Here is a 23,991-nt window from a genome sequence, read left to right as displayed (position 1 = left end):
CAAAACTCCTGGCTGTGAGTACTGGCCTAGTCGGACCATCAGCTCCTGCTCTGGACTTATCTCCACCTAGACTCACCCTCATTCTCTAGATCGAACCTCACTGGCCTTTTTGCATCCTCCAATGTTGGCCTCCCCCTCCCATTGCTGACCATGTGTACCTTGTCTCTGTCCTACCTGGATTTGTTTTCCTTTTCTAATTCACCTAGTTATTTCCTACTTTTCCTTTACATAAGGCAGAACATGTACGATATACTGTCTTAAATAATTGTGCTTCAAAGTAATTTAAAACATTTTATCTCATTATGTAAACTTTTTGAGATTATTTAATAAGATACACTGCAAATAAATAGAATTATAGTTCTTTTTTGTGAACTTTAGGTCAGATGGATTTTTATTTAATACACCAGATTTATTTTGTAACTACTGTCCATAAAATTAGCTAACAAAAAATGTTAGTACAACACTATTACTGGTTAGTAAACAGTCAAAACAGTTTTCTAAACATAAATATCCAACTGTATGTTAAATCCTATCCTTAGGACTGCTTGGAACAAATGTAAGCTATCTGAAAACAAAGAAACCTTCTCAGCCTATTATAGAAATAGAAGAGGACTCTGCTGAAAGGATTCAGTTTCTTCAGAGCAGTGGAACCTCCATCTTAAGTATTGACAGCTTAGAAACAAATGGTAAGAAATGTGAGGGATATGAGTTGATAGGTCAATTACTGTGCTTGATTAGATTAAATGCTTTAATTATACTATGCCATAATTAAAATGTTTACAAAAATTAACTTGTATCTTGAAGCCTCCTTTACTGAACCATGTACACTTAATTAACACCTTTCTAGAAGATTTAGAATTAGATCTTGAGAGAAGCCTTATAACCTTACATACCGATTATGAATAAAAGTCTGTACTTGGTCGGTAAGAGATTAAAGTATGTTTTAAATTTTTAAAATTTTTCTATTAATAAATAAATCATTACAATTAATATTATCAAAATTCTTCATATTAATAAAATGTATTTGTGCTTTTCATTTAGAGATAGTAGTTTCTGAACTCAATCATAGTGTCCTTGGATTGGGATTAGACACATTAGAAGAACAAGAAGAAAAAGAGCAATTTTTTGCCAGGCTTGAGGAAGGCTTAACATCTTCCATTGATTATTCAAGATTAAATAAGGAACTGGATTCTAATGACTCCACGCAATTTAAAGCTTTACATAGGTAATGTATGTACAATATTGACTAATCATTAAATGATTTCTTTCTATGTTTTTCTATATTTTTAGAAGACTGGTGTATGCATGGACTTCAGTGGGTAAACATGATAACAAACAAAAATTAAATCTTATTTTTAGCTCTTTTCTCTGTTCATTATTTTGGTCATGTTTTCTCTTATATATGAATGGAATTTGTTGATTTGTGTTTGAGACCCCACTCTGCATCCAGATACCTGAAATGTCCAGCCTAAGATGCTTTTGAGATTAATGGCACATGGCAAAAAGACCTTATTAGGAAAGTAACTTCTCAAGTGATTTTACATAGATAAAATAAATAAGAGAGTTCAAGTAGCTGTTATAAACTCTGAGAAAAAAAGAAAAGAAAGGGGAACAAGGAGTAAAGACCAGTTTTGTCTCTGTCCTACCTTTGTATGGTTGACCCTGATGATAATCAGGAAACCTCATTTATCCTGGAACTCCTACTAATTGAGCTGGTATTCCGAACATACAGTAGACCTTTGACCTGTTAAAATGATAAATGGAAGCCAGATTACAACTTTTAAGATTTTAAGAACACCAAACTATAATTACATTAAGGGTGAGGAGAATCATAACCTCTGGTTGTTAGAGTACCCGGTCTCCTCAGGATGCTTAGTTTTTGAGAGACTATGAATAAAGTGGTGCAGTGACTGTCATGAATTATGGAGGGTTTGAGATTTTTACCCTACTTGTAAGCTAACAAGTGACCCTGCCAGTTTTATGGATGCTGACAATAGACATCGGATTCCTGGGTTAGAAACAAAGGACCTTATTTCTTACAACAAAAGCCTATCTGAGTCTCGTGTTTATTTGCCTCACTTCCCCCATGCCCCACAAAGCTTGTGGAGGCACCACGGAGAGTCCATGAAGGCTGTCTGCATGGCCACTGAGTTGCCTTATAGGAGAGGATCACTGAGCTTGGGGAATCTGTTGCTTTTATGTAAGAGGAAACAGGCCTACTTCTTTTCTGGGAGGAGATACTGCATCATCTCTCAAGGTGGCTCACAGCAACACAATTGTGGGAAATAACCTAGGAAAGAGGAGTTTGTGCCTTGAGTTCCTGGTGTACCCCACAAAAACATGCAGGGACATTCAGGGTAATTGCTTCTCCCAATAGTAACAACACAGATGAAGTATACACAGGTTTGTTAGCTATAAGTTTGGGCCCCTTTATAATATTTCTTAACTTTTTCTTATTTTTTTTTAAGATTTTATTTATTCAGGAAAGACAGAGAGAGAAAGTGGGGGGGAGGGGGAAGTAGAGACACAGGCAGAGGGAGAAGCAGGCTCCATGCAGGGAGCCCGACATGGGACTCGATCCTGGGTCTCCAGGATCACACCCTGGGCTGAAGGCGGCGCTAAACCGCTGAACCACCCGGGTTGCCCCTCTTTTTCTTATTTCTTAGCAGTATTCTTAACTCCTGATATTTCTGTTCTTGGACAGGCTAGTCAGAGTGCTGAATACCATTGGATATGCAGTATTGTTTGCTGCTATTATTATTATTATAGTTTTATATCTTTATGGATTTGCTGATAATCTCACTAAAGACAGGGTTAATGGACTGAAAAAAGTAGGGCAGATTCCTCAGTTTGCAAGAAAGCAGTGTATGAACTAACCCCAATATAATTAAATTTGCTCAAGCGCCTTTGTCACTTTCTGAGTTTTTATTAGTTTAAGGTTCCTATTCAGCCTGTATTTCATGATTAAATTGCTTATTAACATGTAAATGCTGAACCTGACATTTTTTTCTGGTCAGGTTTTGGCCTGACTTAGACTTCACTGTTTCTCCTAGCTTGTGGTCAATTTCTGATTTTTAGTGTAGAAAGAACATCTGGGTCCTGAGACATGTAAATGCACACACTTATGTATAAAACTGTGTGTATTTGTGTATAAAGTTAATGGCATTTTTCTCTTTGTATTAATTTGATAGCTACAATAAGGCTTTGAGGGTCCTTTATTTTCACAACATTTTCTATATAGTGCCCAAATTCTTAGTTTTTGATAGAATAAGAGTACTTGAGAAGAAAAATATAATGTTAGAGTTTTTTTAAATATGCGCAAAAGATTGCATGGAATGTATTAACATTTAATTCTGAATTAAGTAATTTTTTTTCAGTAATCAAATTGATGTAGAACTAACTGAAGATAAACGTGAGAATGAATCAAAACATGAAGAACTGGCAGGTAATTTCATTCGTTTAAAAATGTACAATATTTGAAAAGATAATATAACTTAATAAAGACATTGATAGAAAAAGAAAAGGAAAATCATATCTTGGAAAGAGCTTAGTTTAGGTTGAGTGAACTGCCTATCTTACAGTCTGAGGTACTGAGAAATGGTTGAGAGTGCACTGCTGCATCATTTGTTGGGAGTGGGTGGTGGATCATTTCAGAAGTCAAGAAAAGGACGAGGGGAATCTTTGGAGCCAGGACCAATATCTCTAAAGCATGGCTTAGTAGGTATTTCTTTTTCTACTTTGACTTTTAACATGTCTCTGTTTTTATTTTTAAAATGATTTTCTCATGGGTAGCATATACCTGGATTTTGCTTTTTTATCCACTCTAACGATCTCTGACTTTTAATTGAAATGTTTCTACCTTTAATAAAAATATATTCATCGGTATGGTTATTTATTCTTTTGCCATTTGTTGTGTTGCTTTTGTCCTGCAGTCTGTTGGATTAAGTATTGTAGTGTTCCATTTTTTCCCTTCTTTTGGCTTGTTAGTTATACCTCTTTGTTGTATTTTCCTTCTTAGTTTCTCTATGATTCGTACTATGCATTTTTAGCTTATTAAATAGATTCTACTTTCAGATGACATTATATCACTTTATATGAGTCTTAAAAGCAGCAACTCCCCTCCTCAACCGTTTTGCTATTTTTGTCAGATATTTTTTTTGTATATCCTAAAACTCCATGATGTATTATTATCACTATTATTATTATCACTATTGCTTTTAATAGTCTATTTAAAACATTTTTAAGGAAAGGACACCTGGGTACTCAGTGGTTGAGCGTCTGCCTTCAGCTTAGGGCGTGATCCTGGGCTGCTGGGATCGAGTCCCACATCAGGGGCCCTGCATGCATCCTGCTTCTCCCTCTGTCTGTGTTTCTGCCTCACTCTATGTGTCTCAAATAAATAAATAAACAAACTTTAAAAATTTTTTAAGGGAGATAAAAAAGTAATATTTATGTAAAAATGTTTTCCGTGTATTTATCATTCTCAGTTTTTTTGTATTCTTTTGTATAGATTTGAGGGCTTTTTTAACTTATTTAAAACGAATTTTAAAAAATTAATTTTTAATTTGAAGTAAAGCTGATATATAACATATTATTTTCAGGCACACAACATAATTTGATACACTGTGAAATGATCACCATAACAAATCTAGTTAACACTATCACGAGTACAAAAAACAAAACAAAACATTTTTTCCTTGAGATAAGAACTTTTAAGATCTATTGTTTTAGCAATTTTCAAATACAGTTGACTGTCCAGCATAGGAGCTAGGGATGCTGACCCCCTGCATAAAAATCTGTGTGTAACTTTTGACTCCCCCCAAAATTTAATTACTAATAACCTCTCATCGATTGGAAGCCTTACGATAACAAAAAGATTTGATAAACACATATTTTGTATGTTATGTATATTATTATATACTATATTCTCAAAGTTAGCTTGAGGAAAGAAAATGTTATTAAGAAAATCATAAGGGGGCAGCCCCGATGGCTTAGCAGTTTGGCACTGCCTTTGGCCCAGGGCATGATCCTGGAGACCTGGGATCAAGTCCCACGTCGGGCTCCCTGCACGGAGCCTGCTTCTCCCTCTGCCTGTGTCTCTGTCTCTGTCTCTCTCTCTCATGAATAAATAAATAAAATCTTTAAAAAAAAATCATAAGGAAGAGAAAATACATTTATAGTATTGGGCTGTATCAGAAAAAAATCCTCATGTAAGTGGGACTATAACAGAGTTCAAACCCATGCTGTTCAAGAGTCTACTGTGGTAGCTATCTAGTATTTTGAGTTTCTGTATAGTATTTTTTTTTAGCCTGGTTTTGTGGCAGTTTGATGTGGGTGTATCTTGGTATGCTTTTCTTGTATTTATCCTACTTGGAGCTAATTGAGCATCTTTGATCTGTGAATTTATAGTTTCCATCAAAATGAAAAAATGTTTTGCCCACTAATTCTTCAAATATTTCTGTAACCCCCTGCCCTCTGACTCTAATTACAGTTGTGTTAGATGGTTAAATTTTGTGCCATAGGTCATTAAGGCTCTTTCATTTTTTAAAGCTATTTTCCTCTTTGTGCTTCAGTTTTTATTGTTAGGTCTTCAGATTTACTGATTTTTTTCTTCTTTCCTTTGATATTCTGTTAATTCATTGAATCTTTTTTCTTTCAATCTAGAAGCTCCTTTTAGGTATTTTTTTAAATCTCTATGGTATCTTCTCTCATGTTCTTTTTTTTTTTTTTTTTCTTGTTAAGTCCTTAACAAAACATATTCTGCTGATCCCAATGTGTGTGTGCATTTCTGGGTCTCTTTCTATTGACTGCTGCTTTTCCTTGTAAGTCTAGTTATTTTTTTTTTATTGGGTGTTGGATATTGTAGATTTTTATGTTGTTGAGTGTCTGAATTTTGTTTTCTTCCTATAGTGTTGAGCTTTGTTCTGGCAGATCTTGCTACCTTGATCCTTCCAAGGCTTTTCTTATGCTTTGTTAGGGGAGGTCTCCCGTAGCATTTCGTAGTACAGTTTGACACTAGTACTAAGGCACATCCTTTCTGAGGTTTCTACTGAATGACCCTACTAAACAATGAGGATTTTTTCCACTCAAACTGGTTAGAGCTCCAGACTCTCCTTTCCCTTCCTGAAGTCTGTGAATTTCCTAGCCAGTAGCTTCCAGTTGCTCAAAGTATGCAAATATGGCTTAGTATTCAGCAAAGAGTCAGGGAGACCACATACAGATCTTTAGAGCTCTGCTTCTACATCGGTGTTTCTGATCGCCTCAGTCTTTCTAAAAGTTTATCTCTGTGACCTTAACATAGTGAGACTGTTCTGATCTTCCCCTCCCTGCTTAACATTCCTGAATTTATGTACCTTCAAGTAACTGTAGAACTCACCTCACTTGTTTTTTTCTTAAGGAATCAGTTTTGTGCTGCCAGCTGTCCAGTGTTTATAAATAGTTATTTCATATATTTTGTTCAATTTACTCATTGTTTACAGAGTTTTTGAAATCCAGCATAGTAGAGGGGAAAGTCCTGTAGGTTGCATCATACTTAAATTAAAATTTGCAGCTAAATTTTCTAACAAAGAATGAAAAATGCCTCCAAAATCTATCATTCAGATCTTTTATTTTTTTTTTTAAGATTTTATTTACTTATTCACAAGAGACACACAGAGAGAGAGGCAGAGACATAGGCAGAGAGAAGCAGGCCCCATGCAGGGAGCCCGATGTGGGACTTGATTCTGGGACTCTGGGATCATGCCCTGAGCTGAAGGCAGGCGCTCAATCGCTGAGCTACCCAGGTGTCCCTGATAACTGTTTTGCAAATTTAATTATGTCTGTTGATATTTAGAAAATCCCAGTGTTATTTCTTATATGGAAAAGATGAGCTCACAAAGGTGAGGTTCTCAGCCTCAGAATATATTAATGTAGTTAACCAGCTAAGCTAGTTTATTTACCTAAGATCCAGTACTCACCTTGTCTTCCTTTTGAACTAATATGGAGATGTTTCTGTAGATAGATGTCACTAGGAACATCTCTGTTTAACTTCTAAGCCCTCTCAAATTCATTCTCAGACTTTCATTATTAATTGCACTCAGGTTATCCTCTCCATTTTAAGAAAGGACAGCCATTCCATAGCAGTCTGTGGAACTCTCGTACAGTCTTTCATCAGGCCATTCTGTTTCTGAAAGTGCTCTAATTTTCAAAATACAATTAAGATTATGTTTATTTATGGAATGATGGTTTCCACTCTGAAAACGTCACAAATCTCAGTTAATACTTCAATTTAAGGGCTATAAACAACACATTAAAAATTGGTTTAGAGATCCTGGCCAGGTAACTCCTACCTTACCTTCCCCTAAGTAGTGTTATTGGCATCATGTTAATTAACATAGACACACTTTTCTCTTCTGGTGTAAATTCGTTGAGATATAATTTGGGACTTTAGCTGAGAAGTGCCCAGAATTGGGAAATAGTAGAGGTCACATAGAGCCAGTATTTACCTGCGGGAAGGATTAGAGATAGATCTTTCATAAGTACTGTTTCAGGGTTACATTAGAGATACCTACAGAGACAATCAATCAATCAATCAATTCATCCAACGTTTTAAGAATGTCAAGATTTCACAGAAGTGCTGCCTTTTATAAGTATGCTTTTGAGATTCTTTTAAAAATAAGCATTAAACTTTGTTTTAAAAATACAATGTTTGGACAGCTCTAAAAATTTTTAGTTAAAAAAACATAAAAGATTAAAAATATAAAGCTCTTATAACTATTTGAAAATATAAGAGTGAAATAAACCTAAGTCTTACGAATTGAGTTTTCATTAAATTTTTGCCAAAAAAAAAAAAAAGAGGGACGCCTGGGTGGCTCAGCAGTTGGGTGTGTCTGCCTTTGGCTCAGGGCGTGATCCCAGGATGCCGGATCAAGTCCCACATTGGGCTCTCTGTATGGAGCCTGCCTCTCCCTGTGCCTATGTCTCTACCTCTCTCTCTGTGTCTCTCATGAATAAATAAATAAAATCTTAAAAAAAGAAAAAAGAATCTTCACAAAATAAAGTATGTCCTCTAAAGCTATCTTTATGTTAATATTTCAATAAATTATTCGTATGCAGACTCCTTCCTTTGGAAATTAAGAGTCTTTTCCCAGGATATGATCTTTTTGTTAGTGTGATCCTTTAATATTTTTAAAAAATTATTTTCTTCAGAAAATTACAGTGATGATTTCGAAGGTGAGGAGGATATTGATGCACCTTTAACTACTCAAGAAGAGACTAATTCCAAAGAAAATCCCCAATCTGAAAAACAACATGTACCCAAACAGGTATACATCAGTTATATACTTGACAGCTTTGAAACTTCTGTCACCATTTTAGCTGACTTTCACTATAGGAAGAGTTCAAAATATAGAGTTCTTCATTGTCTTGCTCATTGTTGTAAGGTTATTCATCTCTTAACGCTCACATTTTTTTAATTCATGATGTCAGTTTAATGTGAATCATAATGAAATACGGCCATTGATTTTCTCAAGGATCTTTTTGGCAAGTAACTTCCTTAAGTTTTAGAAATTGAAATTGTAATTGAAATTCAAATCTAATTTTTAAACAGGTATATTAAGCTACACTTTTTTTGGTAGATCTTGTCCTTGTGAAGTACAATAAATACCCCTTCTCAGTATTTATGCTAACAGTGACATTACCATATGAAACTTACTTGGCTAAGATCATGAATTAAATTATTCCATTCATATTCAGTTGTACTCTAATTCTTTTTTTTCTCAGTTCTTACTAAGCCTGGTTAGGGGTATTACTGCATATTGCATGCCTTGTAGAGCTTATCCTTGAAGCTACCTAATAGTAACTAACTAGTAGGATAATTACAATTAATTATTTTGGTCTTGATTTGTACAAATGAGGTCTCTTTCAGGATTGCATGTTCAGACTAGATGTTTTAAACATGTATGAAACCATAGGTTTCATAGAAACAAAGTTAAATAGAATAGTTAAATAGAAGCAAGAAATACCAGGTATTAATAAATACTTATTTTTAAATATACCTGGTGCTTTGTCACTGGGTGTCTCTAATCACTCCATTTGGAGGGGAGAATAAAACCTTTAGAAATACATGAAGATTAATGTGATCTGCTGGTTATCCTTAGTAACTTAATGGGCTTTATACTTAGAATATGACAGTTTAGATGTTTTATGAAAAACATGTCAGTAGAAGGCACAGAGGTTTGATATATTAAGAAAATACAGCCTGCATAAAAATGTGTCAGTGTAAACATACACATTGCCTATCTAAGTGAATATGGGTGACATTATATAAAACTCTAAGAGAATTGATAATTGTTTTTAGGGAACTTATAATTTTGACACATTTCAACTATCTTGCTGATTTGGTGGACTGCCTCTTTGAAATTTTTGTCTTTCAAAAATGTAGCTCAAACAGAGTACAAGTTATATTTGATCATTAATTTTGAACAATAAAAGAAAAATGATTGATGTTATAATAGCAAGAATCTTATATAAAGTATCCATGTTATCTTAGAGTTCAAAAAATAGAATTTCTGAGCAAGGTGAATGAGCAGATGGCATCTAGATACTTTAAAGGCCTAAATGGATTGGTAATTGTTATTCTAAAGAGACTTCTAAAAGTTCTCTCATAGCTATGTTCTCCAGTCATATAGAATTATTAGTGAATGAGAGTGATGAAAGAAACTTAGAAAACACATTTCTTGACTTTTTCATAATGGAGTAAAACACTGGTTTTCAAATTTTGCTACTATTTGCATTGTGGGTATTTTATATAATTTTGGTTTCAAATCATATGATTATCTTCTTCTTTTTAATTTAGGAAGAGAAAACTGGCATGCTGGCTAATGGTAAATATTACATGTATTCATATATTTTTAGATGGCAAAAAAATGATCTGTTTAGAATTGTATCTAAATAATTCTGAAAAAGTTTCTATCTCCCTTTGTTTTTAAATATCTTGAATGAATTAAAGTCCACAGATTTTCTCAGCAATATGTATCTTATACATGTCTTGAATCCTTCCTGTCATATGTAAAAATATTTCCTTTTTAAAAGACTAGGACCAGATGGCATTATGGTAAATTCTACTAAACATTCAAAGATGAATTCATACCAGTCCTTAAAATCTTCCAAAAAATAGAAGAGGGAATTCTTCCAAATTCATTCTGTGAGGCCAGCATTACCCTTGATACCAAAACCGGACAGACACCTCAAGAAAAGAAAACCATAAGAAAGCAATCCCACTTCCAGTAGCATGAAAAAGAATAAAATATTTAGGAATAAATTAAGGAATTGAAAGAGATGTACACTTAACACTATAAAATATTGATGAAAGAAATTGAAGAACACATAAATCAGGAAAAAAGATCCTTTGTGCTGATTGATTGGAAGAATTAATGTTAAAATGTCTGTACTACCTAAAGTGATCTACCAGTGCAATCCATATCAAATTCAAAAGGCATTTTTCACAGATGTAGAAAAAGCAATTGTAAAATTCAGATGGTACCACAAAAGACCCTAAATAGCCAAAGCAATCTTGAGAAAAAAAAGAACAAAGCTGGAAGCATCACACATCCTGATTTCAAATATATTACAAAGCTACAGTAATCAAAATAGTATGGTATTAGCATTAAAAAAAAAAACCTACATAGATCGGTGGAACAGTAACCAAAATAGCATGGTATTGGCATTTAAAAAAGATCAGTGGAGAATCCAGAAATAAACCTCTGCATAATGGCCAATTAGTTATTGATAGTGGCACAGAGAGCTCACAGTGAGGAAAGGAATAGTTTTTTCAATAAATCGTATTTGAAAAACTGGATAGCCATATGCAAAAGATGGAACTGGACCCCTATCTGGCCCCAAACACAAAATAACTCAAAATGGATTAATTACTTGTATATGAGACCTAAAACTATTAAACCCATAGAAGAAAACATGGGGTGAGCTCTTTTATACTGGTCTTTGGTGACAGTTTTTTAGATTTCACACCAAAAGCCAAGACAACAAAAGCAAAAATAAACAAGTGGGAATGCATCAAACTAAAAAGCTTCTGCACAGCATGGGCTGTGCAAAATTAAGAAGCATTCTGTGGAATAAAAGAAATTATTTGCAAACTACATATCCGATATTTGATTAATATCCAAAACATACAAGGAACTCCTACTTAATAGCCAAGAATGACCAGTAGGCACATAAAAAGATGCTTAACTTTACTAATCATCAGGAAAGTGACATTAAAAACCACTGTGAGGGGATCCCTGGGTGGCTCAGCGGTTTAGCACCTGCCTTCAGCTCAGGGCCTGATCCTGGGGTCCCGGGATCAAGTCCCGCATCAGGCTCCCTGCGTGGAGCCTGCTTCTCCCTCTGCCTGTGTCTCTGCCTGTGTCTCTCTCTGTGTGTCTCTCATGAATAAATAAATGAAATCTTTAAAAACAAAACAAAAAACCACTGTGAAATATCACCTCACACCTGCTAGGCAGCTGTTATCAAAATGATAAGAGATAAATGCTGGTGAGGATGTAAAGGGAACTCTTGTCTGCTATTGGTGGCATCATAGACTGGTATAGCCACAATGGGAAACAGTATGAAGACTCCTCAAGAAATTAAAAATAGAATTATTACATGATCCAACAGTGCCACCTTTAGAGATACATATATATATACATATATACATATATAATATTAGAAATATATAGAAAACAGTCATTATCTCAGATATCTGTATTTCCATTTTCATTGCAGCATTATAATAGCCTAGGTATGGAAACAACCTAATGTCTGTCAATGGATGAATGAAAATGTGACATATACTAATGGAATATTCATATATAATGAGGAATATTACTCTTTAATAAAGGAAATACTTTCAACAATATACATGAACTTGGCTAACTGAAATAGCAAGACAAAGATGAATATTGCATAGTATTCACTTATAGGTAAAATCTAAAAACAAAAGTTGAACTCAGAAACAGAATAGAATGATGGTTGCCAGAAGCTGAAGGGTGGGGAAAATCAGAAGAGGTTGGTAAAAAGGTATGGACTTTCAGTTATAAATAAAGTCTGAGAATTTATATAACATGATGAATACAGTTGTGACTATTATATAATTGAAACTTACTGAGACAGTAGAACTTAAGTGTTTTCATCAAAAAAAAAGTGAGGTGATACATGTGTTAATTAACTCAGGAATCGCTGAGTAGGAATCGTAGGAATCGCTTCACAATCATGTCCACGTTAAATATATTAAAATTTTATTTGTTAGTTATACCTCAGTGAAGCTAAAAAAGAAAAGACAAAGATAATTGGTAGTAGAAAGTGTAATTTACAGGTTGAAAGACTTTTACAGTGAAAATTAGAAAACTATTGAAGAAAACATATATGGAAAGACATCCTGTGCTTATGGATTGGAAGAATTAATACTGTTAAAATGTCTGTACTACCTAAAGTGGTCTATAAGTCTACAAGATAATCCCCATCAAAGTCCCAATGGCATTCCATTTTAAAATTTATGGGGAATTGCTAAAGACTCCATTAGCCAAAACAAACTTGAGAAAGAGCAATACTGGAGGCATCACTCTCCTGATTTGAAAATATATTACAAAGCTATAGTAATTAGAACAGTATGGGATTGGCATAAAAACAGACATATAAAACCATTGAAACTATAGAATAGCCTAGAAATAAATTTACACATCTATGGTCAACTGATCTTCAACAAGGGAGCCAAAAATATACAATGAAGAAAGTATAGTCTCCTTAATATAGGCATACCTTGTTTTATTGTGCTTTGCTTTATTGTGTTTCACAGATACTGGGTTTCTTACAAATTTAAAGTTTGTGGCAGTCTTGCATTGATCAGGCCTATCAGTCCATTTTTCCAACAGCACTGCTCACTTCATGTATCTGTGTTATATTTGGTAATTCTGTGATTTTTCAAACTTTTTCATTATTATATTTGTTATAGTGATCTGTGAATTAGTGATCTTTGATTTTACTCTTGTAACTGTTTTGGGGCACCGTACCCATGTAAGATGGCAAACTTAATTGATTAATGTTGTGTTCTGACTGCTCTACTGACAAGCTGTTACCCCATCTTTCTCCCTCTCCTCAGGCCTCCCTATTACGCAAGGTACAACAGTATTGAAATTAGGCCAGTTAAGAACCCAATAGTGGCTCTTAAGTGTTTGAGTAATAGGAAGAGTCACCTGTCTTTCACTTTAAATCAGAAGCTGGAAATAATTAAACTTAGTGAGAAAGGCATGTTGAAAACTGAGATAGGCCATAATACACCTGATCACCCAAGAGTTCTGATAGAAATGTATGTTGAGATTCATGTGGTTTTCTTGCCTATGTTTTGTAACACAGTATCATTCTGCAGGCCATGGATCAGAGTAATTTTGACTTTCAAGTCTTACTATTTAAGAAATACATTTTATATGGCTATAATTGTGCTAGATGGTGATTCTGATGGATCTGGGTAAAGCAAATGGAAACCGTCTGTAAAGGATTCACCATTTTGGATGTCATTAAGAACACTCGTGATTACAGGAAGAGGTTAAAATATCAACAGAGTTTAGAAGGAGTTGATTCCAGCCCTCATGGATGACTTGGAGAGGTTCAGGATTTCAGTGGAGGAAGTAAGTGCAGATGTGGTAGAAATAGCAAGAGAACTAGAAGGGGAGCCTGAAGATAGGACTGAATAGCTGCAACCTTATGGTCACACTTAAAAGGATGAGGAGCTGCTGCTTATGGATAACCACAGAAAGTGGTTTTTTGAGATGGTATCTCCTCCTGGTGAAGATTGTTGAAATGACAACAGAGAATCTAGGATATTACATAAGCTTAGTTGATAAAGCAAGTGACAGAGTTTGAGAGGATCAATTCCAATTCTGAGAAAGTTCTGTGGGTAAAATGCTATCAGAATTGTATGCTGCATAGAAATAAATCATTTGTGAAAGGAAGAGTCAGTTGATGTAGCAAACTTCATTGTCTTACTTTAAGAAACTCATACAGCCACCCCCACCTTCAGCAGCCACCACCTTAATCAATTAGCGGATATCAACATTGAGGCAAGACTCCACTAGCAGAGAGATTACAACTTGCTGAAAGTTCAGGTGATGGTTGGTATTTTTTAGCGATAAAGTATTTTTAAACTGAGGTATGTACATAATTATAGATGTAATGCTATTGCACACTTAATAGAGTACAGTATAGTGTAAATATAACTTTTATATGCACTGAGAAACCAAACAAAGTAATCTGGCTTTATTGCTATTTTTGCTTTATTGCAGTGGTCTGGAATTGAACTTTGCAGTATCTCTGAGTTATGCCTGTATATGATATTTAAAAACTAGATATTCACATGCAGAGGAATGAAATTAGACCCTATCTCACCTCACATATGAAAGTCAACTCAAGATGGATCAAAGGCTTAAATAATAAAACCTGAAACTGTAAAATAACTAGAAGGAAAAATAGGGGAAAAAACTTGGCATTGCACTAGGGAATAATTTTTTAGATGTGACCCCAAAACACAGGCAACAAAAGCAAAATTAGACAACTGGGATTGCGTCAAACTAAAATGCTGTCTAGCAAAGGAAATAACAGGGTGAAAAGGCAACCTATAAAATGGGAGAAAATATTTGTAAGCCATATTTCTGATAAGTTAATATCTAAAATATATAAGGAATTCATGCAACTCAATAGCAAAAAAACTGGATTACTCAATTAAAAGTGATCATAAGACCTCGACAGTTTTCAAAAGAAGACACACTAATGACCAACAAACACAGGTAAAGATGCTTAACTTCACTAATCGGGAAAATGCAAGTCAAATGAGATATCCCCTTCCTACCTGTCAGATTGGCTATTTATCAAAAAGAAAAAATACCTAGTTGATGAGGATATGGAGAGAAGGAAACTTTTTCTACACTGTAGATGGAATGTAAATGGGTGCAGCCACTATGGAAAACCATATGGAAATTCCTGAAAAGAATTTGATATGGAACTGCCTTATGATTTAGTAATTCCACTTCTGGATATATTTTTTGAAGAGACATCTGTACTCCCACATTCACTGCAGTATTATTTACAATAGCCAAAATATGAATACAACATAAATGCCATCAACAGATGAATGATAATGTACTTGTAGGAGGATACTGTGGAGGACATCATGCTAAGTGAAATAAGCCAGATGCAGAAAGACAGATAGTACTTTGTTCTGTGAAAGGGAGGCATATGCAAATCAAATTTCAAAGGCCAAAGGAGTCCTAAGTCCGCAGGAAAAGGCTAACAAGTCCAGCTTGACAAGAAATGGTTTATTAAGGTAACTTACAGGCAGAAGCATGTTCTGTGCACCTCAAGATGAATAGATCTCTACAACCCCACCTCCTTAGGACCTGCCTGTAGAGCTCTAGAGGCTGGTAGTACATGCTGAGGGACCAATGAAGAGGAGAATGTTTAAGAATAGGTATAGATCATAGTCCTAGCTCCAGGGCAGGTTACAGATGCTATGCTCGAGGGTGTACTTAACAGATGTGGTTAAGGAAAAGCAGAGAATGTTGGATGGCAGCTGTGCTCAAGAAGGTTTCAAGTCACAAAATAGTTGTCATGGCAGGTATGTCCAAGATAGCGTTAGTCATATTCACACATGCATGATCTCACATGTGGAATCTAAAAATGTTAAACTTGTAGAAACAAGAGAGTAGAATGATGGTTACCAGGAACTAGGGGAGGGGGATTTGGGAAGATGTTAGTTAAGGAGTACAGAGTTTCAGTTATACAAGATAAGTTCTGGAGATCTAATATACAACAATATGGTTATAGATAACAATATTGTATACTTGAAATTTGATAAAGGGGGAAATCTTAAGTATTCTCACCACATGCATATATAAAAGGTACCTAACCGAAAGGTAAGGTAATGGGTATGTTAATTAGTTTGGTTGTGGTCAGTATTTCACAGTATGTACATATATGAAAACATGAAATTGTACATATTACATATATAACTTTCAGTTGTCAACTATACCTCAGTAAATTGGAGGGGGAGAATATTTTTTGTTATTTTTCACAGACCCTTTGCATTCCACATGTATATAAGCGTATTTATGCATGTTAATACAATCATGCTTATTACAGATACATGATTATATACTCTTTATATGTGAATATTTATCTTTGTTTTCATATAGCTTGTACATGATTAAAATATTAAATTGAAGGAACCATACAAACTTTTCTATATTCCTCTAATTTTTTTTTTTTTTTAAGTGGTGCTGCTTGATTCTTTAGACTCTGTTGGAGAGGTCAAGCTTGATGAACAGGATAGAGCAACTAAGCCGGAAGCCCTACCAGAAATGGCAGATAATGAAATGACAGGAACAGGTAAAAGTGAAAAACTATTCTCTAAATATGTAAGTTTAAGACTAGTTGACTTTATTTCCAGAGAAATAAATATATAATATATAATAACTATATCAACCATAAAAAAATTAAGGGAGGATGTAGAGGGAGAGGGAGAGAGAGAATCTTAAGCAGGCTCTGTAACCAGCACAGAGCTCAATGCAGGGCTCAATCTCATGACCCTGAGATCATGACCTGAGCTGAAATCAAGAGTTTAACCGACTGAGCCAATTGTTGGTACCTCAACAATCAAATTTTAAATCCCACTTTTTTTTTTTTACCATTATTAACAACTTAAATAATCTAAATTTGCCAATGGTGACAATGTTAGGCCAAATAAAGTGTATTTTTAATAAAAAGTTATTAATTAATGAATGCTGTTATACAAAGTACAACACTATAGGTGAATATGAATTAATTTTCTGTTCATCCAGAGCATGTTCTGTTAAATTTGGAACATGTAGGAGAAATGAGATTTCAGTCTTACTTTGCTTTTCCATTGTTCCTTCTGTGTGAGAGAAAGCTAAAGCACATTCCAAAATTCCAAAATGCCTTGGACCATCTAGACTTTTCTAAAGGTTATAAAGATCTTCAAGACAGTGCCTTTTCAAATTATTAAGGCAGTGGAATGCTTACTTCCAAATGAAATTCAGTATGGTACTCTCTGTGTAGAGAAGTATGTTATTTTATCAGTATAAATATAAATGTTGATATTTGTTATATTTACTTACAAAGTTGATGAGAACAAGCATGGTCTTTTGAAATTTTTAAAATCAGAAGTTTTAGGCATTTGTTATATTCTTACATCACCATCAGATTTTTGTTATGTTTGTATATCTTATTTTGTTGTATAACATTAAAATATTCTTGGTTTATTGCATAAATAGTTGCAAATGAGAACTTTTTAATCAACTAGCTTTGCAGGTCTCAATTGACCAGTATAGTCAATTAACTAATCCAGACTTGAAACAGAAGAGCAGGGATCCCTGGGTGGCGCAGCGGTTGGGATCCCTGGGTGGCGCAGCGGTTTGGCGCCTGCCTTTGGCCCAGAGCGCGATTCTGGAGACCCCGGATCGAATCCCACGTCGGGCTCCCAGTGCATGGAGCCTGCTTCTCCCTCTGCCTGTGTCTCTGCCTCTCTCTCTCTCTGTGACTATCATAAATAAATAAAAATTTAAAAAAAAAAAAAAGAATTGTTTAAAAAATAAAGCAGCACATCTAAAAGCTTGACAGCAAAAGATTTAAAAAAAATAAAAAAAAAAAAAAAAAAAAAAAAAAAAAAAAAAAAAGAAACAGAAGAGCAATAGAAATGATAAATCACTAGCCAACTCTAAACATCTGCTTGCATTTTATTTTTATTTTATTTTTTATTTCTTCTTACTTTTTTTTATTGAAGCATAATATACCCACAGAAAAGTTTGCGTATAATAATAGTGCAACCTGATGAATTTTCATATATTGAACACACCCATGTAACCAACAACCAGATCAGAAAAACAAAGCATGACCAAAACCACAAAGTCCACGCAAGATCTTATTTCTAGTCACTGCTGTTCCAAAAGTCACCACTATCTTGTTTCATCTACTTCCATTTAAAAATATAATTATGAAAGTAAAAAAAATTTCAACAGAATTTTCCCATCAAGTCCTGTTACTCATTTAGTTATTACCCAGTTTAATATTTGCCATAATGAAAGCATGTGCTGAACACATGTTCTTCAGTCTTACTGCTATTTGAGTCCAGATCACATATGTGCTATGATAGTCAACCCACATGTACAGTTTTTAGTAAGCTGACACAAAATCTTGTAAAAGACCAATATAGAGTTACAGCTTTTCTAATCAGTGATGCATTATAGGAAATTCATTTATAAGATGTGCGTGAAAAATAAGCAGGAGGCAAAAGTTACCATGCTGATGGTTTTCAAAATAATATGGTTATATAGATGGCACAGTTGAATGTGCAGATTAATTTGTTTTTACATTTTAAAGCACAATTTAAAATGAAATTTCAATCAAACATTGGTAGAACCCATGATTTTCTGAGAAACTGCGATTTTGTAAAATGCAATATGAAAACTACCGCTGTAGTTTATAAGAAAAAGAAGGTATTGCTAAATGAAAAAAACTCTTATTAAGATAATTTAAGCAATTATAGAAAGCTGTAATTTTCTGGTCTTATTTCTTAAATGCTTTTGACTCTGAGATAATTTGATTGTTATTACTGGAAGATAATAAGTATGATCATTTTGTCACATTGCCTTAGACTCATATTCCCAGCCTTGCCAATTATCAACTGTGTGACACTGGACAATTAATATCTCTAAGCCTGTTTCCTCATATTTAAAATGAGGTCTTGTGTTGGTCAACTCCGGTAATGTATAACGCCTTGTTTATTGTTAAAGATTCAATAAGCAGTAGTACTATATGGTTCTTATCACTATTAGTTATACCAACCCTCTGTTGATGGTAGAAATTATAATAAAAAACTTGAGGGCATACAGTATAAATACTTATGTACTGTGCGGTATTGAGTTTACTATTTCAAAAATACACTAGAGAAAAAAATAGAGAAAAAAGAAAAAAATAGAAAAAAATACACTAGAAAATCTTCAAATGAGCATCTGAACTTGATTTAAGAACTGAAACATCAGATGGTTGTTTTGTTTTCTTTTTCATAATGTTTAAGTATTAAGCAACCTCAGTTTAAGTGATACATTGTCAAAGATCATCTTTTTAAAAAGGTATCATTTTTGAAATTCTTTGCACTTTATTGTATTAGAAAGGTTGGTAACTGTAAAAAATGGGGGCCAGATCCAGCCTTCTGCTTATTTTCATTTGTCTCCTGGGCAGGTACCATTTTGTGCTATGGCCACCTGTGTGGAGCATTTACAGGATGGCAGTACTGCTTCACAACTAGATCCCTGCCTCTGCAATGTAGGATTTGACACTTCTCAACTCCCTAAAATAGAAAAATTAGGGAGCTTTTGACTTGTAATAATATATTAAATAACCACATAGAATTCTCTTTTTTTAGCATAAAAGGCAGAGAAGTCAGCCCTTTCCAGTTAGGGCTATATCGGCTGCTTTATTTTTAAGCATTAATTAATTGATCATGAATAGTAACAGAAAAGGAGACTACTTACCTTATTTCTCTTCTTTTTTTCCCCACTGTTCTATGACTCTTTTATTTTTTTTTTCTCTAATTTTGAAAATTCCAGTGTTAGGAATGAAAGGTACAAAATGAGTAAGAAAAATACTTACAAAATCTTGGATCATCTTTGTCATTAGAATCTTCAAATTCTTTTTTCCAGAACATATTTATTAGTTGGTGGGAGGAGGAGGAGGTTACTATAGGGAAGGTAGAGTGAACAATGAAATCAGGTTTTCTGTTTTGGATGACTAGATGACTAGATGAATAGTGATGACTAGATGAATAGTGATGCCATTAGCTACGATACTGGTAGTAGAACAAGTTTTGTTGGGGAATATAATTAATTCAGTTGGGGATATGTTAAATTTGATTTACGTATTATAGAATAGTGTAAATGTCTGTTAGAAAATTTAATATTCAGAAAACAAGTAAGGACAAAAGACATAGATTTGGGTGTCACAATCATATGGGTAATAGCTGAGATACATATTACCAAGGTTTGTATTTGACTCTGTCTTTGTAATGTTGCTGTTGTCCTTCCAGCCTTGTTCACCATTCCAAACACATTAAAGAATGATATTAGTGTTTTGTATCTCATGTATTCATGTGATTATACTGGAAATTACATTTATTTCAACAGGTGTTTCTTATGGACAAAGCAATAGTGATATTGAAGCTCTACATCAGGCATATTGTCATATAGCCCATTCTTTGGGAGAGGTGGACGAACAAAGAACTGAGAGTAATGCAGTGGAAAATATCAAGAACTCAGTGAAAGATTATCCTCAGGAAAGTGAAATGTCCTCTAAAAACGTCTCTACTACGGAATCTGGTAAAAGTTCATTTGAGACCTTCTCTGAACAGTATCTAGTATAATTTAAATGTAGTTGGCTTTAATGATTGTTTCTCAGTCTCTGAATTTAAAGGGTTTGTTAAAATGGAATTTGGGAATCAGTGGTTTAGCTATAAAGTTAGAGCTGAACATGGGTAAGATGTCAATTCCTCCTTTAGTGTGCCTCGATCAAATTAGGAAATCACTTAAACATTTTCACATTTTTTATGCTTTTACTCATGCTTATTCTAAAGTTATTCTTTGAATAAAGAACATTATTTTGGGATCAACTAAATATATATTTAACAAACATTTGTACATGTATTGGCATACCCATACACATATATTTAATATTGATATAGTTAGGCACATCAACTATATATACATATTTAAAATGTAAATCAAAAGAGATTTTCTTGATACAAGTAAGTTTATAGAGGGAAACTGGATTTATTGTATATGTCATTTTGTTAACTCTGTCAGAAAAAATGTAATCATAGTGAGACTGAAACACTAAGCAATTAACATAATTTTTTGGGTTGCTATTTTAACTTTTTTTCCTCTTAGATCTGCCCACGGTAGAGGAGCTGATGAAACCTATTAGAATAGATGCCTTTGGTGTCAGTGGTTTTGATTTGCAACCTGTCAGGTATGAGAATTTTTTGGAATGGATTGTGCAGATTATTTATTTGTTTATTGTTTTGTTACTGGAAACTTTTAGAGTTATTTTACATACTCATTCCTAGTGAATAATTAATGAGTAGCTTATATGAGTCTGTGAGTCACTGCTCTCTTCTTATTTAGTTCTTTATCAGAATCCTTCTAGTGCAAAAATTAAAAAAAAAATTTTTTTTAAATAGATGCCATTAAAAAAAAAAAACAAAAAGCCTGCCATTTTGAAGGCTTTTTACTGAAAGCTAAAATCCTTTCAGCTTTTTTTTTTTTTTTCAAGATTTTATTTATTGGGCAGCCCGGGTGGCTCAGTGGTTTAACACTGCCTTCAGCCCAGGGCCTGATCCTGGAAACCTGAGATCAAGTCCCACGTCAGGCTTCCTGCCTGGAGCCTGCTTCTCCCTCTGCCTGTGTCTCTGCCTCTCTCTCTTTCTCCCTGTCTCTCATGAATAAATAAAAATAAAAAATAAATTTAAAAAAAGATTTTATTTATTTATTCATGAGAGACAGGCAGAGGGAGGAGAAGCAGGCTCCATGCAAGGAGCCTGATGTCGGACTGGATCTGGGGAATCTGGGATCACGCCCTGAGCCAAAGACAGATGCTCAACTGCTGAACCACCTAGGTGTCCCTCCTTTCACCTTTAAATAGCTCAGGGCAGTTGATTTGAACAGTGAGAGGGACCATGAATTTTATTCTGTACACATATAGATTTGCTTCTTTATAAACCAGTTTGTTTTGCACTTAGTTACAGACCAGCCATTGTCTTACAGCATAAGTTTTATGGTCACAAGAGGAGCAGGCTTCATGAAAATGCACTGCCACAGTACATTTTAGTGGAAGCTTGTGGAACCTCACTGTGATTCTCCAACACACAGAGTAGCACGTCACAGTAACCTTACATTGGTGTTACATTCTTTAGAGTGTCACATCCATCATCTCATATGATCCTCATAACAAATAGGTCAGGCATCTATATCTGCATTATTCAAGTGATGAAACAGATAAACCAATTTAGTGGTGGAGCTTTCACAAGAATCAGATGATGATAACGATGGAGGTGGTGGTGATTAACAGCTAACATTTTTATCACATGCTTACTGTGGGCCAGGTACTGTGTAGAGTTCTTTACATATTAGATTTCATTTAATCTTACAGTAACTCTATGAGGTATATTGTAATATCATCTTCATTTCATAGGTAAGAAAACTGAGGCTTAAGGAAGTTAAATAGGAGCACCTGCATGGCTCAGTCAATTAAGTGACCAACTCTTGATTTTGCCTCAGGTTATGGTCTCGGCTATGAGATTGAGCCCCCTGTCAGACTCTATGCTGGGTGTGGAATCTGCTTGAGATTCTCTCTCTCTCTCCTTCTGTTCCTCCTCCCCACCCCCCCAGAAAAAAAAAAAAGACATGAAAGAAATTGCTCAAGATCATATTGAGGAAAACAACAAGTCCATGTGCTTAACCACTTACATTGTCAGATCTTTGATCTCCATGAAATATTTCTGTGAGAAGCCTGTCATCCATTCATGTATTCATTCATTCATTCATGTTTTCAACAAAGTTTGAACCCCTCCTTGTACTACATACATCCTCATTGTCTAAATCCACTTGTAGGGATTTCTCATCATGTTTCTCCGTTTGTGCTAGTTGAGAGAAAACAAGGCAATGAAGCTTACACTAAAGCCCATTTACTTGAATTCTAAGTCTACTCTTCCACTGATCTGCAGCACTAGTTTGTATGTTTTAAAGAGCAGATTATTCTCACTTATTGCTACTTGGGGACTATGTTAGTGTTAATGAAGAGATTTGCTTATATATCTTGTGTCTTTGTTGGCATAGGTGGAATCATTTTACTTAATGTGAATTCTAAATAGAGATTTTTTTTCATTTATGTTTAAAGTCTAAAAACAATTGTACTTACATTAAAAGTGTAGCAATAATTACAGAAATATCAATAGTATAAACTTTAGTGTACATATCTGAAAAATCTTTAGTAAATTAGAGTAAATAATCCTAGTTACTGGGATTATTAAAATTTTGATAGCTAAACATCATCAAAAATTTATTTTTTGCTCATATCATAATCCCATGTTTGTCGGTGCAGCTGGGATGGGACTCTTCTCCACATAGTCATTGAAGAACCCAGGCTACTTTGTAATCAATACGTGGTTTTAAGGTTATCATAGCCTCATCCAACTAATTGATAAAGAAAAAGGTAATTTAGCATAATTCCTTTCAACTGCCTCAACAGAGAAGTGTTACTTCACTTTAATTCATATTCTCTTAGTAAGAACTAACACATCTAGCTAACAAGGTCCAAGAGGGCTGGGAAATAGTATTTGTTTGTATGCTCAGAAAGAAAAGTAAATAAATGAATTTGATAGTGTCTAGTTAGTCTCTACCAGAATCTACCCTTCTAATAGACAAATAATCCATTTTACTCTTTTTCATACAAAGACTTGCTATCTCTTCCCCAAAGCAAATAGCCCAAAATCCCATTCAGGACCACATGTGCCTAAAAGGCCAGGATTTTCAGGTGAAGCACAGTCTTCACCAGGTTTGAATATGGCTCTTCACTGTCAATGAATTAAAAACACAGGTTCTATACTTCTTCACCTTCACCCAGTATATGATAGTAAAACTGTAACAAATACTCCCATTCAGGGTAAAAATATGAAGAAAACACAGCAATCAGTAATGTAACCTTGAAATCCTCTTATAACAATATTTATACTCTTGGCCACAGATGAAGTGAGTTTTGAGGGAGGCTCAAATATGAGATATGAGAGTCATTCTTTTTCCCATCTTGGAGAAAGCATTCCTTTCTTAATCTCTTTCCTGCCTGCAGGTTGTTTTAAGGCTCCCAAACAAGTCACTGGCTTTTATTTGTTTGTTTTTTAAA

At 34.4% G+C, this 23,991-nt stretch overlaps 1 protein-coding gene across 5 annotated transcripts in view; it reads left to right on the top strand.

Annotated features, from left to right (window-relative positions):
- The window catches only part of CEP162 (centrosomal protein 162), a 91,408-nt gene that overhangs the window by 16,426 nt on the left and 50,991 nt on the right, over positions 1 to 23,991 (top strand). For all 5 annotated transcript variants that reach the window (XM_055330707.1, XM_055330708.1, XM_055330709.1 and 2 more), the window contains exons 4-11: positions 540 to 686; positions 1,042 to 1,225; positions 3,378 to 3,445; positions 8,188 to 8,303; positions 9,836 to 9,863; positions 16,297 to 16,410; positions 20,223 to 20,414; positions 20,982 to 21,063. In XM_055330707.1, the coding sequence (XP_055186682.1) occupies positions 540 to 686; positions 1,042 to 1,225; positions 3,378 to 3,445; positions 8,188 to 8,303; positions 9,836 to 9,863; positions 16,297 to 16,410; positions 20,223 to 20,414; positions 20,982 to 21,063 (931 nt within the window). The remainder of the gene's footprint in view (positions 1 to 539; positions 687 to 1,041; positions 1,226 to 3,377; positions 3,446 to 8,187; positions 8,304 to 9,835; positions 9,864 to 16,296; positions 16,411 to 20,222; positions 20,415 to 20,981; positions 21,064 to 23,991) is intronic.

Source organism: Nyctereutes procyonoides, unplaced genomic scaffold (assembly GCF_905146905.1).
Source record: "Nyctereutes procyonoides isolate TBG_1078 unplaced genomic scaffold, NYPRO_anot_genome, whole genome shotgun sequence".
NCBI lineage: Eukaryota > Metazoa > Chordata > Mammalia > Carnivora > Canidae > Nyctereutes > Nyctereutes procyonoides.
This window is presented reverse-complemented; position numbering and strand designations above follow the sequence as displayed.